Source organism: Dendrobates tinctorius, unplaced genomic scaffold (assembly GCF_039654945.1).
Source record: "Dendrobates tinctorius isolate UK_male_01 unplaced genomic scaffold, ASM3965494v1 ptg000019l, whole genome shotgun sequence".
Classification (NCBI taxonomy): Eukaryota; Metazoa; Chordata; class Amphibia; order Anura; family Dendrobatidae; genus Dendrobates; species Dendrobates tinctorius.
In genome coordinates, this window is record NW_027361687.1 from 85340879 (window position 1) to 85359641 (window position 18763).

Here is an 18763-nt window from a genome sequence, read left to right on the forward strand (position 1 = left end):
TGTCACTTGGTTGTTTCAAGTGCGGCGCCCTGCTGGGTCTCCAGACGTAAATGGGCACAAGGATCTCTGGTTCAGAATGACCCATGGGCATACCAGTCAACAAGTGGAAGATGAACTTCTTCATGTAGAAAGCTCCGACCTGGAGCTGTAGTTGTCCTTGTAGGACTAAACTGTTCTCCAATAGGGCTCGGCCACCTCGAGACCACGCCAACGTTGGCTTTGGGAGCTGTATGACAGAGACCACTCACTGACTCCGTATGGCTGGCGGTTCATACACACCAAAGCTCCCTGAAGGCAGAGAAACAGTCATTAGCTTCACAGGACAGAGACCATCAGGATGTTCCTTCACCAGACCAGATTGTGGCTGCAAGCATGCCAGCCGCTTTTTCTTAGACGGCTTGGATCTTACACGGGAGGCCGACTTGGCAGGCTGTGGAACAGGAGTGTCAGGGACGGTCACAGGTGGTTGAGACGATTCACCCACAGGTTCCTCTTGTCTGGTCTGCCTCTGAAAGCTTGGAGGGGAAGACTTTTCAAGAGCAGCTAGACGAGGCATGTCGAACACTTTACGGAAGGCCACCAAAGGCCCCCAGGCTCATGACGACAGGGTCCCCTGCTTCCCAAAGGGGACAGATCCACATCAAGGCATCACCAGCTAGGTAGGACATGATGTATCCCTCCTTGACCCGGTCAGAGGGGAAACAAGCTGCATTCTGCAGGATGTAGTGCAGGCACTTTTTCAGGAACCCTTGGCACTCTTTAGGGTGCCCATAGAACCTAGGCAGGTCTGCTGCGTCATGCTCTTCATAGGCCAGGATCTGCTCATAGATGGTCTTAGAGACTATGAGTGGTTCAGAAGTCTCAACAAACGGAGCCACACAGGGCAGAACAAATTCTTCCGGTTGCTCATACTGGCAGGACAAAAGTTCATGACGCTCTGTGAGCGGAAGGACATGGGACTTAGCGGGGACCATGGCCTGTGCAAACTGTCACGCTCGTGCCATGGCTGAATGGCGCAAGTCGGGGGGTTGTGGCCCCACTGTGCCACAAACCAGACTACCCTGGAAGGGGCGTGACTAAGACAGCTACCTCGGTCTTCGCTGGAGCCTCTGATGGTGAGGTCAGGCTTGTGCAGCAGATAGCTGTCGGGTGCCACTCCAGGGGGTGTCTGGCTGTGACTGCTGATCCCACTCGGGGACAAGTCACTTGGACAGGTGTGACTAACAGGCAGGCTGAAACACAGGGCAAGCAGGCACGGCTGAGACACAGGGCAAGCAGGCACGGCTTGGTACACTGGCAGGCAGGCACGGCTTGGAGACACAGGGCAAGCAGGCACAGCTTGGCAACACAGGGCAAGCAGGCACGGTATATGATGGACCAGGTAGAGACCTGTTCACACAGCAGGTACCAGTACTGATACAGGCAGGAAGGAGTGGAATATGAAGAAACAGGTTTGGACCTGTTCACACAGGAGGTGCAGGTATGGATACAGGCAGGAAGGAGTGGAATATGAAGGAACAGGTTTGGACCTGTTCACACAGGAGGTACAGGTATGGATACAGGCAGGAAGGAGTGGAATATGAAGGAACAGGTTTGGACCTGTTCTCACAGGAGGTGCAGGTATGGATACAGGCAGGAAGGAGTGGAATATGAAGGAACAGGTTTGGATCTGTTCACACAGGAGGTGCAGGTATGGATACAGGCAGGAAGGAGTGGAATATGAAGGAACCACAGGAGTGCAGGGTAAGCTGAACCACAAGGTCTGCGGAGAGAAGCTGCAGCAAGAGGTTCTGCAGCGGCAGCAGGAGCGGAGCAAAGCTGAACCACAAGGTCAATGGAGAGAAGCTGTAGCAAGAGGTTCTGCAGCAGCAGAGCAAAGCTGAACCACAAGGTCTGTGGAGAGAAGCTGCAGCAAGAGGTTCTGCAGCAGCAGAGCAAAGCTGAACCACAAGGTCTGTGGAGAGAAGCTGCAGCAAGAGGTTCTGCAGCAGCAGGAGAGGAGCAGGCAGAGCTGCAAGGGTGCAGCGGCACAGACAGAGCAGCAAGGGTGCAGAGGCTCAGACAGGGAGGACACAAGGAAAGACACAGCAGGGAAGGAAGCCAAAGATGAGGAGGCAGGGGCAGGACAGAGTTCAGACAAGGTACAGGGACAAAGACTCAAGGACCAGGATATTCTGCCTCCTGGCAGGTGGAAGGATGAGTAAACAGAAAGCTAGGACCAAGACACAGAGACAAGGATATGCAGCCTCCTGGAGGGCAGGCAAAGAACACAAAGCAAGGCTAAGAGTATTCCTACAGAGAAGGAGATACACAGAACAGGGCCTGGCTTCCTCAGCAGCAAGATACTAACTGAGTATAGACATTGCATAGGCCATGTTCAATGGGTGTGGTGGATCTAAATAGTTGAGGGCTCTAGGTAATTGGTCAGGGACAGATTGAATAAGTGCACCCTGACAGCATAAGAACCAGAGAGTTCTGGCACTGCCCCCCTATACACACATAGCCAGAAAGCATACAGGAGAATGGAGACACAAAGCATAGGACTGGCAGCAAACAGAATTCACAGCATGACCCGGAGCAGTGAGTAAGTTGGTGTGTGGGGGAAGGGAGGCCATGCAGTGATGCCAGCAGGGTTGTTACACCCGCCAGACCCTCCCAACCTCCTTTCCTCAAGCCTTACTGCCTGACTCCCACCAGCTTCCTGTAACCCAACCTCTGTGGGCGACAAACAAGACATAAAGTTATACTCACTGGGCTCCGCAGGTGCTGTGTACCCGCCAGCACGACCTCCGGAATCCTGTTGCTCCCTTTCTACCCGATGCTCACTACCAGGCTCCAATTCATCTGTTCCACTCTGCTGCCCCAGGCCTGTGCCCCTGGCCTCCTCGTCACCAGGGGTGACCTGAGCATGTGAAGACCGCCGTACCACCTCATCGATCGGGACCTAGCCCTGTCACCAAACCCAGACCTGTCAGCCCGGTCTGTGTCCCGCTCCAGTTGACGGCCAGGCAGCCCGACATTGCTGCCCGCTGCTCCCCTCGTCCCCCGCTGCACACTTGGGCCAAGCAGCAGGTTTTCCTCTTGTCACTGCCTGCCCACTGAGACCCATGTCTTGCACTCCATCTGGTAGGCACCCTGGTAGGGACATCGCCAGGAGCGCCTGCCGCACGAGTCACCTCCTTGTCTGACGTCACCACTGTGGCTGCTGCTGCCACAGGTGCCTCCTGCTGTGTTGCCAGTGGCAGTCCCTGGCCCAAGTTTGAGTCCCGGCACCCATCGGGTGCACCTCAGGCCCGCGATGTAGGCCGCGCTCCCTGGGCAGGCGGAACTTCCGGTGCGACCTGTACTTCCGGCGTGCCGCTCCTTCCAATCTGGCAGAAATCCACTCAGCCGGCCTGTGAGCACAGGACAGCATGGGAGTGGCAGGGAGGAGCCTCACCGCTGTGCTCACCACCCTCAGGGTCCCTGGAGGGGCTCCGGAGCTTGCACCTGCTGTGCCCTTTCACCTCCAGCGACAGCCTCTCTGGGGGCCTAGTCCTTCTGCCACTGCCTCTCGTTTCTGGTGCCTCCATGTCCCCCAGGAGACAAGACAGCTGTGCCTGGAGCCATCTTCCACTCCTGGAGTGAGCAACGTCCTGCAGCCTGGCCATCTGTGATTCCACTGACTCCATCTGGTATGTATTGTGAGTAGTGTTGAGCTTTCCGATACCGCAAGTATCGGGTATCGGCCGATATTTGCCGTATCGGAATTCCGATACCGAGTACCGATACTTTTTTCGTATCGGATACCGGAATCGGAAGTCCAAAATGCAATGAGCCACTTTTGTGGCTCTGATTGGCTGCCGAAATGACGTCATCATGATGCGCTGTCTGTGCGCATCATGATGCGCCGTCAGTTCAGGCCTTCGGGGGGGCTGTGCCGACTGTCCGGGGGTCTGTACCGGCCTGCCGGTGGTCTGTGCAGGCTCCGGTGGTCTGTGTCGGCCTGCCGGTGGTCTGTGCAGGCTCCGGTGGTCTGTGCCGGCCTGCCGGGGGGCTGTGCCGGCCTGCCGGGGGGCTGTGCAGGCTCCGGTGGTCTGTGCCGGCCTGCCGGTGGTCTGTGCAGGATCCGGGGGTCTGTGCAGGCATCGTCCGATGGGACTACAAGTCCCATCGGGCGATGCCTGCTACCATGACAGTGATTGACACATTAGCCAATGATGGGACAGTAGTCGTCCCATCATCCGGCTAATGTGTTGAATGTAAAAAAAAAAAAAAAAAATTACATGCTACATACAGTGGGGCAAAAAAGTATTTAGTCAGTCAGCAATAGTGCAAGCTCCACCACTTAAAAAGATGAGAGGCGTCTGTAATTTACATCATAGGTAGACCTCAACTATGGGAGACAAACTGAGAAAAAAAAATCCAGAAAATCACATTGTCTATTTTTTTTCATTTTATTTGTATATTATGGTGGAAAATAAGTATTTGGTCAGAAACAAAATTTCATCTCAATACTTTGTGATATATCCTTTGTTGTCAATGACAGAGGTCAAACGTTTTCTGTAAGTCTTCACAAGGTTGCCACACACTGTTGTTGGTATGTTGGCCCATTCCTCCATGCAGATCTCCTCTAGAGCAGTGATGTTTTTGGCTTTTCGCTTGGCAACACGGACTTTCAACTCCCTCCAAAGGCTTTCTATAGGGTTGAGATCTGGAGACTGGCTAGGCCACTTCAGGACCTTGAAATGCTTCTTACGAAGCCACTCCTTCGTTGCCCTGGCGGTGTGCTTTGGATCATTGTCATGTTGAAAGACCCAGCCACGTTTCATCTTCAATGCCCTTGCTGATGGAAGGAGGTTTGCACTCAAAATCTCACGATACATGGCCCCATTCATTCTTTCATGTACCCGGATCAGTCGTCCTGGCCCCTTTGCAGAGAAACAGCCCCAAAGCATGATGTTTCCACCACCATGCTTTACAGTAGGTATGGTGTTTGATGGATGCAACTCAGTATTCTTTTTCCTCCAAACACAACAAGTTGTGTTTCTACCAAACAGTTCCAGTTTGGTTTCATCAGACCATAGGACATTCTCCCAAAACTCCTCTGGATCATCCAAATGCTCTCTAGCAAACTTCAGACGGGCCCGGACATGTACAGGCTTAAGCAGTGGGACACGTCTGGCACTGCAGGATCTGAGTCCATGGTGGCGTAGTGTGTTACTTATGGTAGGCCTTGTTACATTGGTCCCAGCTCTCTGCAGTTCATTCACTAGGTCCCCCCGCGTGGTTCTGGGATTTTTGCTCACCGTTCTTGTGATCATTCTGACCCCACGGGGTGGGATTTTGCGTGGAGCACCAGATCGAGGGAGATTATCAGTGGTCTTGTATGTCTTCCATTTTCTAATTATTGCTCCCACAGTTGATTTCTTCACTCCAAGCTGGTTGGCTATTGCAGATTCAGTCTTCCCAGCCTGGTGCAGGGCTACAATTTTGTTTCTGGCGTCCTTTGACAGCTCTTTGGTCTTCACCATAGTGGAGTTTGGAGTCAGACTGTTTGAGGGTGTGCACAGGTGTCTTTTTATACTGATAACAAGTTTAAACAGGTGCCATTACTACAGGTAATGAGTGGAGGAAAGAGGAGACTCTTAAAGAAGAAGTTACAGGTCTGTGAGAGCCAGAAATCTTGTTTGCTTGTTTCTGACCAAATACTTATTTTCCACCATAATATGCAAATAAAATGAAAAAAAAACAGACAATGTGATTTTCTGGATTTTTTTTTCTCAGTTTGTCTCCCATAGTTGAGGTCTACCTATGATGTAAATTACAGACGCCTCTCATCTTTTTAAGTGGTGGAACTTGCACTATTGCTGACTGACTAAATACTTTTTCCCCACTGTACACGCTACATACATACAACATGCATACTACATGTAACATACATACTACATATATACTACATACTACATGCATACTACATACATGCTACATACATGCTACATACTACATACATAATACATATATACTACATGCATGCAACATACATACAACATATATACTACATGCATGCAACATGCATACTACATATATACTATATATACTACATGTAACATACATACATATATACTACATGCTACATACATGCAACATACATACATAATACATATATACTACATGCATGCAACATACATACAACATATATACTACATGCATGCAACATGCATACTACATATATACTATATATACTACATGTAACTTACATACTACATATATACTACATGCTACATACATGCAACATACACACTACATGCTACATACATGCAACATACATACATACTACATACATGCTACATACATACTACATACATACACTACATGCATGCAACATACATACTACATATATACCACATGCATGCAACATGCATACTACATATATACTGCATATATACTACATGCATACTACATATATACCACATGCATGCAACATGTATACTACATATATACTGCATATATACTAAATACATACTACATATATACCACATGCATGCAACATGCATACTACGTATATACTGCATATATACTACATGCATGCAACATACATATATACTACATACAATACATACATATAGACATACAGTACATATAACATAGAGTACATACTCACCGTCACTTGTCACTTTGATCCCCGAAGCCATTGTCGCCTGAGGAATAAATATCAAAATAAAAAAACACCAATATACTTACCCCGATCCGCAGAAGTCCACGAGGGTCCCACATCCATCTTGCGTGGAGAACAGCAGCATCAGCTGATGCTACCGTTCTCTACCAGCTCCAGGAATACAATGACGGAAGGTAGGTATCCTTCCCCACTGTATTCCTCCACCACTGTAAAAAAAAAGTCCCTAGTCTCACTTTATGCCATTGCTGCGTGGGAATTTCCCACGCAGCAATGGCATAAAGTGAGACTAGGGACTTTTTTTTTTTTTTTTTAAAGTGGTGGAGGAATACAGTGGGGAAGGATACCTACCTTCCGTCATTGTATTCCTGGAGCTGGTAGAGAACGGTAGCATCAGCTGATGCTGCTGTTCTCCACGCAAGATGGACGTGGGACCCTCGTGGACTTCTGCGGATTGGGGTAAGTATATTGGTGTTTTTTTATTTTGATATTTATTCCTCAGGCGACAATGGCTTCGGGGATCAAAGTGACAAGTGACGGTGAGTATGTACTCTATGTTATATGTACTGTATGTCTATATGTATGTATTGTATGTAGCATATATGTATGTTGCATGCATGTAGTGTATGTATGTAGTATGTATGTAGCATGTATGTAGTATGCATGTAGTATGTAGCATGTATGTATGTTGCATGTATGTAGCATGTAGTGTGCATGTTGCATGTATGTAGCATGTAGTATATATGTAGTATGTTACATGTAGTATATATAGTATATATGTAGTATGCATGTTGCATGCATGTAGTATATATGTTGTATTTATGTTGCATGCATGTAGTATATATGTATTATGTATGTATGTTGCATGTATGTAGCATGTAGTATATATGTAGTATGTATGTTACATGTAGTATATATAGTATATATGTAGTATGCATGTTGCATGCATGTAGTATATATGCTGTATGTATGTTGCATGCATGTAGTATATATGTATTATGTATGTAGTATGTAGCATGTATGTAGCATGTAGCATATATGTAGCATGTAGTATATATGTAGTATGTATGTTACATGTAGTATATATAGTATATATGTAGTATGCATGTTGCATGCATGTAGTATATATGTTGTATGTATGTTGCATGCATGTAGTATATATGTATTATGTATGTAGTATATACAGTATGTAGCATGTATGTAGTATGTAGCATGTATGTAGTATGCATGTAGTATGTAGTATATATGTAGTATGTATGTTACATGTAGTATATATGTAGTATGCATGTTGTATGTATGTATCATGTATGTGGTATATATGTAGTATGCATGTAGTATATATGCAGTATATATGTAGTATGCATGTTGCATGCATGTGGTATATATGTAGTATGTATGTAGTATATATGCAGTATATATGTAGTATGCATGTTGCATGCATGTGGTATATATGTAGTATGCATGTAGTATATATGCAGTAGCACGCATTATGTAACGTAACCCATTCAGGTCCTCACATCACGTCCCCTATGGCCAGGTTCACATTGGGCGATTTTGTGCGTATTGGCCGTAGGCCTACAGCTTATGTGCAACGTCTTTTTAGGCCATGTCCACACGTGGCGGAATGGTGGCGGGTTTTCCGTACGGACCCGCAGCAAACCAAGTACTGCAGTCCGTAAGGCTGTCAATTCCCGCACGGGGACCGCAGCGCTCAGCTAGCTGTATTTATGCATGATGGTTTCAAACTGCACAGGTGAGAGATCCTTTTCAAAACTTAAACGAATTAAAAATGAGTTGAGGAGTCAAATGGGACAAGACAGACTCAATCATCTCTCTTTAATGAGCATTGAACAAGAGCTTTTGAAGAGTCTAGACCTCTCAGAAATCATCAACGACTTTAGCACCAAAAAATCTCGCCGAAAAAGTCTGTGAGCAGTTTATGATCTTCAGTGTCAAAAAAAAATCCGAGTTTCTAGTCCATTAAGAAATTGTTGCCTGTGCTCATTGCACTTTTCCTGTTAGGCTACCACCCACACAGATATACATCTGTATAGAGAAATAATTATGTTGAATTATTGTTTAATATTATGTTTACGTGTTCTTATTTGCACTTACATGTGGTACGGTGAATGTAGCCTTATGTTTACCTTGTATGAAGAAATACAGGCCAGTATATACCACATTATATATTTTGACTGTTGATTTTGAGGAATATTTAATGTTATTTATATTGTTTGGCCATACAATACAATTTCTTGTGAGAAAAAAGTAATTTTTCTTTGTTTTTATGGTCTAATAAATGTTACAATTTGTATACCTAAAAATCAGCATATGCAGTGTTTTTGTGAGAAGAGCCACAAAATTTTGACAGAAAATGTTTTCCTGGGAAGGGGGGTACTGGGGCCCAGGTTTTATGAACAGCCCCGGGCGCATGGTCCACTTAATCCGCCACTGAAATACATGCAGCCACATACTCCAGTCCTGAGTGCCGGCGGCAGTGCCGGGTATTGATGATGCAAGAGACTCGCGTGAGTTTCTCGCCTAATTCTGATAACGGGGACATGCTCATAACTCATAATGTGTTCGCCCATCCTGTGATTTTGGACATGAAACCAGGGATTGTAGGAACAAGAACTGAGTGTGTAGACCAACTTATGCATCCCTTTGAGCACAAATGTGATAGCACAAAACCAGTTTCATTATTTTGTTGATCTTTTTAAATTTTGGGGAGCAAACACTAAAAGTATTTGGAATGAGCTAAGAGCAGATGACAAATATACCATGCCCTGCTTTGGAAATGTTCTATGCTTTTACAATTTGGATTGGTTGTAAGAATTAGGCTATGTTCACACACAGCGTTTTTATGCGTTTTTTTTCGTGGATTTGCCAAAAAATCCACTTTAAAAAATGCTTCCCATTCATTTTAATGCATTTTGCACTTTTTGTGCATATTGATGCATTTTTTTCCGCGAAAAAAACGCTTCGCGGTAAAAAACGCAGCATGCTCATTAATTTCGCGGATTTTTCCGCATTTCTGGCTATTTCTATGTGTCTGGGGCCGCGCGGAAAAAAAACGCATAAAAACCGTGCATTTTTTGCGCAAAAAAAGCGCGGCTTCTGGGAAGGAGTCCGTTTTTTATGCAGAAATTTTCTGCATATGTGTGCACATAGCCTAAGGCTATGTTCACACGTGGCGGTTTTTTTGCATTTTCGTGGCAGTTTTAATCGCGCGATTTTGCCGCAAAAACGCGAAAAATAAGCATTCCTATGGGATTCCGCAATGCTGTGCTAATCTGCGGTTTTTACGGCGGCAGAATCGCTTTGTGGTAAAAAATGCAGCATGCTCATTAATTTTGCGGAATCTCGGCGATCCCGCACCCATAGGAATGCATTGTTCTGCTTACTATCCGCATGTATATGTGCACACCATGCGAAAAGTAAGCAGAACATTTGCGGATGGTACCCACGGTCCAGAGGAGAGGAGACTGTCCTCCGGGCTTTGGGTACCAGATCCCTGTAAAAAACAGAATTTAAAATAAAAAATATTGTTATTCTCACCTTCCGGCGTCCTGCGCAGCCTTCCTGCCTCTCTCTACGCTCCCGGTCCCAGTAATGCTTTGCGAGCGATGATGTCCATTCTCGCAGGATCATGGAAGTCTCGCGGTCATCGCGAATGACCGCGAGACGTCACGATCCCGCGAGAACGGACGTCATTGTGGTTATTCTCGCAAAGGATTACTGGGACCGGGAGCGTGGAGAGAGGCGGGAAGGCTGCGCGGGACGCCGGAAGGTAAGAATAACAATAATTTTTATTTTTTATTATTTTTTACATCCTATCTTTTACTACTGATGCCGCAATAGTAAAAAGTTGGTCACACTTGTCAAACACTATGTTTGACGAGTGTGACCAACTTGTCAATCAGTTCTCCAAGCGATGCTACAGATCGCTTGGAAAACGCTAGCATTCTGCTAGCTAATTACGCTTGCAAAATGCTAGTTTTTCCGTGGGAAAATCGCGGTAATTTAAAATGCGATTTTCCCGCGGAATGGAATTTGGAATTCTAGCGGTAATTTCCGCGAGAGTTCCGCTATGTGTGAACGTAGCCTAAGGGACAAATACATTTCTGACTGATTTCCAGTGTCCTCGCTGTCACTTATTAGGAGAGAACATTTTTATATTTACATGCGCTGCTAATGTCATAATCACGAGGAGCTGCCAAGTTTTTAATTCTTGCAGTTTTCTTCCATCTCCCTAAATACATTAAATATGACTTTCTATTATAAATCTAAAATAAATAATTGTATTCTATGTGAAAGTGTGATAAGATTGTGTTCTGTTTCAGGCTGGGTCATTTTGCAGACGCCCAACTATGTCTATGAAGGAGATAACCTGACTTTGAGCTGTCACCACTACCCTGGATACACCGCTGGGCAGACCATATTTTACAAAGATAACACAGTTCTTCAGAACTGGGGATATAATAATCTTTTTCACATCCCCAGTGTGGTCATGGAAATGACTGGGACGTACAAATGTACAAAACAAGTGAAACACCACCTGATATATTATAGCCATGGCGATGAAGAAACCATATTGGTTCGAGGTGAGTCCCTACCCTGGTCAGGAGCTGTGGTATGATCAAACCATGTCACTGTACGGTCAGACACATCCATTATACAGTACACAGAGGATTGTGGAAATTATTATTATCCCAAGATCTATTAATGTACTTGGGACAACCCCTTTAAGAGCCCAGAGTGTCTGCCAGGGGATCAGTCAGACCAGTGAGAGCTCCGGTGTTTAGGAATGCCAGCCGACATCCATCTATTATGTATGGTGGATTTTAGGACCTTTTCACATCTCTTTTATGGCTTACACTACACTTACAATGGAAGCCGCAATATAGCGCACTGTGGTTTCAGAATACTTTTGCATAAATAGTACAGGCCTCCTGAATTCAACATAGACTCTAAAAGAGAAGCTCAAAGATGTCTTGGTTGAAGCAAGACAGATAAAGGTTGAAGATTGAGGAGCACAGTGAGAGACTAGGCAGACATAGGCACATTGATCTGAGGCTCCCATTAAATGTATTTTGTGTAAGTGCTGGATTCAGAGTCACACAGCTCAGTCATGTTGTGTACTGTCCTTTATGCTGCTGCTACTTCTGATTGTGTGCAACAGAAAAAGAAAAGCCCTAATCTTCTCTCTGAGTGCTTTGTATGGAAAATATTTAGGGTGTGACTCATTAAGGCTACTTTCACATTTCAGTTTTTTAGCATCAGGCACGATGCGGCGAAATTTGTAAAAACCGGATCCGGCACCGCTTGCCACCGGATCCGGCTTTTCTCCCTTAGACTTTCATTATCACCGCACTGTGCCGGAGGGCCATGCGTCGCGTCTGGCTTTTGCCGGATACGGCAAAAAGTGTCTGTCCGGCGTCTGGAAAAAATGTTCCATGTAACGTTTTTTCCTTGTGCCGGACCGCTTTTTTACACAGCGCATGCCCGGCATATGTTCGCTGCCATGAAATTTAACCCTGTCAGTGCGAAAAAATCTCTCTCTCTCTCCTCCCCAGTACCCGCTATTGCTTGTTGTGCGATATTCCTTTAAATTTCTGCTGCAGCGTATCCGGCCAAAAGAAGGATCCGGTGTCAGCGTTTTCTGCCGGATCCGGTATTGCGACTTTTCACCGCATGCCGCCGGATTACGAAACCTGAAATGTGAAAGTAGCCTAAGGTGTTGTTCACACCAATCTTAATAAAGTGCTTCCTGAAATACACTTGCCTGATTCCTTAAGCATTATGTGCTGTCTAATGAATCAGATATGTCCGAGATTCAGTGTGTGCTTTCCCCCGAAATGTACACCAGAAAATGACGCCACTTTATCGGCAAAACTTCTGATGAGTCTTCTCCCACCAGCTGAGACAGAATTAGAAATAAGAGACTGGTGAAAACTGCAGAATATAATGACTGGAAATAGTGTTATTCCTCATTTACAATTATGACCGCTTTTTATAAAAAGTTATCTGAAAAATCAGTTATATTTTAACCCTTTCCCAGCATCCGCTTTACATGTATGGAAAAAGTAGGGAGAAGGTGCATGGAGCATGCTCAGATGCCGAGCCTGCAGATAATTGCTGATGCATAGCCTTTCTCTGACTCTGCTGTGTACTTATATGTCACTGTCTATGTCAAGCACACATAAAATGCTGCTGTCAATCAGCCTCCTATTATGCAGTCAGCTGATGGGTTGTCATACAACTTGGGGTCTGCTCAAGACCCTCATGCCTGCCATCAATTTGTTCCATTGAAGCTCAGCAAGCAGCTCAACTTCACAAGAAACTGTAATTTTTACAATATGATGCAATATTGTAGAACAGCATAGAAGCGATCAGACAATTCTAGGTTACTAGATGGAGGCCCGATGCTATCCCATCGGGAGGGCGGTAATGTCACGATGGGGGCAGGCTTTGCAGCGTTGAGAATCTCTCCCCCCATGTGCTCACCCACCTATCCACTCTCTCTTTCCCCAGGTGCTGACTTCTCCCATCTGTGTTCTCTTCTTTGACCTGTCTACCCCATGTGCTATCCCCCTTGTCTGCTGTCTCTCTCCTTCCTGTGCTGTGTTCTCCCCTCATGTGCTGTCATGTTTGAGCTGTCTCCCCTCTATACTCTGTCTCTCTCACCCCTGTGTGCTTTCTCTCTACACATCTGCTGTCTTCTCCTCTCATCTCATCTCTTCTTAGACCTGTGTACCCCATGTGCTCTCCCCCTTGTCTTCTCTCTCTCACCACTGTGCTGTCTTCTGTGTCTGACCATGTACAGAACATACCATAGCTCCTGGGCAGGGGAGGAAGCAAAAGACAATACTGACATTACAGCAGGAGATCGCAGAGGATACATTTAGTGAGGTAAAATATTGTTTAAAAACAGTCAGTGAAATGCTTTACCTCACAAAATGAAGCCACTGTGATCCCCTGCTGTAATGTCAGTATTGTCTTTTGCTTCCTCTCCTGCCCAGGAGATGTGGTATACTACACACACGGTCAGACACAGACAATTTTTAAAATGAACTTTCGTTCACGGGAAAACCCCTTTAGTGTGATCGGCTTCCTCTGGCTGTAGACACAACGTGCATCTGCTGCCGGAATCAGCCGAGTGATTCGGCGGTGTTCCTCTGGTGGTACTGCACAAGAGGCTGCGTAAGTGTGTGGGTGTGAATGTGAGTGTTTGAGTAGGAGTGTGAGAGTGTGAATGTGAGTAAGAGAGTGTGAGTGTGAGAGTGTGAATGTGAGTGTGAATTTGAGTGTGAGTGTGAGAGTGTAAGAGTGTGAGTGTGTGTATACGTCGTATGCACCACACTCACACACACATTCAGAGTGTGTGTGTGTATGAGTGCGAGAGTGTGTGTGACTGTCAGTGTGTGTGGTGCGTATGGCGTAAAAAGTGTGTGAGTGTGTGTGTGTGGTGCGTACAGCGTATAGAGTGAGTGTGTGCATGTGAGTGTGTATGAATGTGTGTGAGTGTGTGTGATTGTGCGAGTGTGAGAGTGTGTGTGGTGCGTACAGCGTATAGAGTGTGAGCGTGTGAGTGTGTTAGAGTGTATGAATGTGTGTGAGTGTGTGTGATTGTGCGAGTGTGTGAGTGTGTGTGTGTGTGGTGCGTGCGTATAGAGTGTGAGCGTGTGAGTGTGTTAGAGTGTATGAATGTGTGTGAGTGTGTGTGATTGTGCGAGTGTGTGAGTGTGTGTGTGTGGTGCGTACAGCGTATAGAGTGTGAGCGTGTGAGTGTGTTAGAGTGTATGAATGTGTGTGAGTGTGTGTGATTGTGCGAGTGTGTGAGTGTGTGTGTGTGTGTGGTGCGTACAGCGTATAGAGTGTGAGAGTGTGAGTGTGTTAGAGTGTATGAATGTGTGTGAGTGTGTGTGATTGTGCGAGTGTGTGAGTGTGTGTGTGTGTGGTGCGTACAGCGTATAGAGTGTGAGTGTGTGTGAGTGTGTGGTGCGTACAGCGTATAGAGTGCGTGTGTGAGTGTGCATGTGTGTTGTGTGGTGCGATGGTTTTCCGCTGGTGGTACCGTGCAATAGGTTGGTACCAGCAGCCGTTTCCATATTGAGACACCCATCAGTTGGGCGTCCCAATATGGCAATCAGTGAACTTCCTCCGCTTGGAATTCTGGGATGTGGTGACATCTGGACAGAAAAGGAAATGAAAACATTACAAGGCAATTATATAAATAGAAGTTATTTTTGTAGACTGAAAACAAAAAAGTTAAAAAATATCTGCTTCTGGAAGGTGTTAACTTGGTCTAACACAGTCATGCATATCATGCTAGCAGAAGGTAAAAAAAGAACAGACTGCTCTAGTCGAAAACACTAACTTAAAGGGACCTGTCAGTGGTTCTTGCTGTGTAAACTGAGATCAGCATTGTTTTGTGGCTGAGAACTTGATTCCAGTGATGAGTCACTTAGCATGTTGTGTGTTGCAGTTTTAATACAATCAGTGTTTTATCAACAGGAGATTATCACTGGAGGACTAAGGCTATGTGCACACGCTGCGGATTGGTCTGCGGATTTGTATCTGTGGAACCGCAGATAAAACCGCAAGTCAGAAGACCTGCGGATTGGCCTGCAGTTTATCACCTCTACAATGGAGGAGATGGTAAACCGCAGCAGAATCCGCTGAAATGAAGTGACATGTCAATTCTTTCTGCGGATTTAAAACCTCAGCTTTTCCGCAGTTAAAAACCTGCAGCGTGTGCACAGCAGATTGTCAATCACATACATGTACACTGTCTGCAGAACTGCTGCAGATCCGCAGCGGCCAAAAAAGCAGCGTGTGCACATAGTCTTGGTGTTTTGTGCCAAGTAGTCCTCCCGTTATGTGTAACCTGGACCCCAGCAATGATTAGCAGCTTTCTGTCTATGTAATGTGCACACAGAAAGCTGTCAGTCAGTGGTGAGTGCGGGGATATACAGGCCTCATCATTTCTCTGTAGCAGAGAAAAAGGTGATTTTTTTTTATCAAAGTGACAACATGCAGACCAGTTAGTGATAGGTTGCTGGAATCAGACTCTCTGCCCCTACATCATTCTGTCCTCAGATTACAAAGCAAAACCCTGGCGACAGATTCCCTGTATCAGAGTATAAAGCCACATTAGAAAAAGTAATCTTCTCAACAAGACTAGCTCAAGTATTGAATGGCTGATTTATTACGTGAAATCATTTCTAAACAAAAAAGTGACCAGACTTTCTCCATGGTTTAGAATATGACCATCTAGCAGAAATCGGACCAAGAACACAGGACCCTACCTTGTCATGGTCTTCTCCATTTTGGAAAAGAAAGTCTTGTAGTTGGCTTAGAACGCCAGGACTGCATTGTAGTCCAGTTAGACTATGTGTTGATTTTGAATGCAAGGCCAGCTGCGCTTCTCCTGACCATAACTTGAATTTGGGTTAGGAAACCAGTGGTCAAGCCAGAAATTGTGACCTGTAGTAAAGAGTTAAAGCTCACCTATGTGAATCCAGCTTTAGACAGAGCATAAATGTTGCCCCTTTCCACATCTTTCCTCTTCACATGTACCAGTCTTTAGGACATTGGCATGGAACAGTTTAGGATTGAGGAAGCAATGGATATCATAAGGATTGATTTAGTATTTTGGCGTTTAACAAAGGGAAAAAAATACAAAAAGGAATCAGCTTGTTTCAGGCCTGTTTCACACTTCAGTTTTTTGACGTCAGTCAAAATCCGTCATTTTGCAAAAAAACCGGATCCGCCATTTTTTTTAGCGGATCCGTTTTTTCCCATTGACTTGCATTGCGGCGGATTTTGACAGATGGTCATCCGTTGCATACGTTTTTTGATGGATCCGTCATAATTTTGGCGTCCGCCATCTTCAGTGGACGGACTATGAAACGTTTTTTGTGTGCGTCAAACCAGCAGATAGCAACGGATCCGTTCGCAACCGTTAATTGACGGAATACGCCAATGAATGGCCTTTTCATACTGAGCATGCCCGAAAGAATTTCCTTTCATGATTTTAACCCAAAATTCCGGTCTGGCAGCAAAAAATTCTCTCTCTCTCGCGCTCTCTCCCCCTCTCTCCCCCTCGCTCTATCAGTCGTGTTGCTTTAAATTTCATTTACTTGCATCTAAAACAGACCCATCCAAAAGACGGATCCTGTGTCATCCGTTTGTCACAAAACAGAAACGGATCCATTTTTTCACACTCTGGCGGATTTTGACTGACGTCAAAAAACTGAAGTGTGAAACAGGCCTTACTGTTATTGGTCAATATTGACTTTTAGGATTGCTGCCCTCCAATAGGCGGTGCTATTCTCTGAAGAAGTTATTTGTAGATTATAGCTTCCCAGAGGAGCATTGTAAGGCCTATAAGTCTCCTTACTTTGTCTTGATGAAATGTTCCTCCTTAGACTCTGCTACTGGTAGCAGTTATCTCTTAAATGTCCTGCTTTCTAGAAAGAACTAGAATTAGTAATGTATTGTCATCCATGTTCCTTTCTAGAGCTGTTCATGACTCCAATAATAAAAGTGATCCCAAACCCAAAACAAGACAATGTGACCCTTAAATGTGAGACAAGTCTCCATCCCTCCAGACTGAAAGAAGAACTACAATTTGCTTTCTACAAAGGAGGACAAATTCTCCAACAGTTCAGCTTCAATGATACCTGTGATGTCTACATAGTCCAACGGAAGGATTCTGGAAGATACTCATGTGACGTAAAAACTGGAGATGGCAGAGTAAAGAAGAGAAGTTTGGAGAAAATAATCCAGAGACGAGGCCAGTAAGGACACTGGTTATGTGTTCTATGTGTGACAACTTCTTCTTTTTGATATATTCTTCTTCCATCTATTCTTGAGGCACTGTTGTATCTGAGACTTTCTGTGGGTCCAAATCTGTCATAGTAGAAAGGCGCAAGGAAAACCACAACCCCAGATTAATGGAGAAACTCGTAGCACCAAACCAAGTCTAAGAAAAAGAATTAGCAGCACCCAAAGGGTGACGGAAATCACAACTTAATTCATTCCTGTTCATCGAAAATTATATTTAATCTCTTTCACTGGGGCCATTAACATTAGACCTAAAAAATAAGCGTGACCTACCATGGACAGCTTAAGAAAACTAGAATTCATGGAAATGTTCCAGTTATGTTCTTTCATATTTCCATTTTTTTCTTATTTTAAATTACAATAGTTAAAATATATATATTTTTTTGCAGGCTACACAGAAAATGGAAGTGGTTAATTACGGAATCTGTATTTTAGCATTCTGCAGGGTGCGCAGAGAATGATTACTAAAAAATTCATCTTCTATCATATAAAATGAATGACTGAAAAAAATTATAAAAAGTAAAAAAAAAAAAATCTCATCTCGAGGACATCAGCAGAATTGCTCCACATATCACTTTGTATTCTTATATGCTTGTTACATATTAGCGCCATCAATAAAATGCTGTTTTTGCAAAATGTCACTATTTTTGGCAAATCCATGGGATACATCATAAAGATCTGGTAGATGCTGGAACCACCTCTGGGGCCTGCTACTATCTCCAGTGCAGGTGCCCCCTTACCCTGGTGCTGTGCCCATCTCTCTACATTCATTTCTTACAATTCTAGATCAGCCTGACAGGCACACTCATCTGTTTTTGAAACTCCTACAGAAGTGAATGATGACAGTTGAGCATGTACACCCACCTGTCTATTCACAGCAGCCATGTCATTCCTACATGTCTGGAGACCCCTGTACAAGAGATGGGTAAGGACTATCCTATAGATCGTCAGCTATGCCACCTTATTTCAGCAATGCAAAATCTTCATTTTTTTATGTTTCTCTAAGGGTGGTTTCACAGGTTGCGTTTGGCGCTGGTAGGACGCATGCGCTGCCAAACGCATACCTGAGCACGGCCTGCGTCCCCAGTGCTAAAGATAGGGGACGCAGGTCGCATGCAGCGTCATGCGCCCATAGGCAGAGCTACCAGAAGAGGCACGGCTGGGGGCGGGGCTTAGCAGTGGCCGTGCGCAGGCCGACGCTACTGCCTGAAATGCTAATGTGAAACCACCCTAATACAGACTTTCCTTTTTCCACCA

At 45.1% G+C, this 18763-nt stretch overlaps 1 protein-coding gene across 1 annotated transcript in view; it reads left to right on the top strand.

The window, feature by feature from the left end:
• LOC141082743 (Fc receptor-like protein 6) overlaps positions 1-18109 on the top strand; it is a 35168-nt gene extending 17059 nt beyond the window's left edge. The window contains exons 2-3 of the mRNA XM_073566662.1: positions 10999-11259; positions 17181-18109. Of these exons, the coding sequence (XP_073422763.1) occupies positions 10999-11259; positions 17181-17464 (545 nt within the window). The 3' untranslated portion in view covers positions 17465-18109. The remainder of the gene's footprint in view (positions 1-10998; positions 11260-17180) is intronic.
• Positions 18110-18763: the final 654 nt, after the last annotated feature.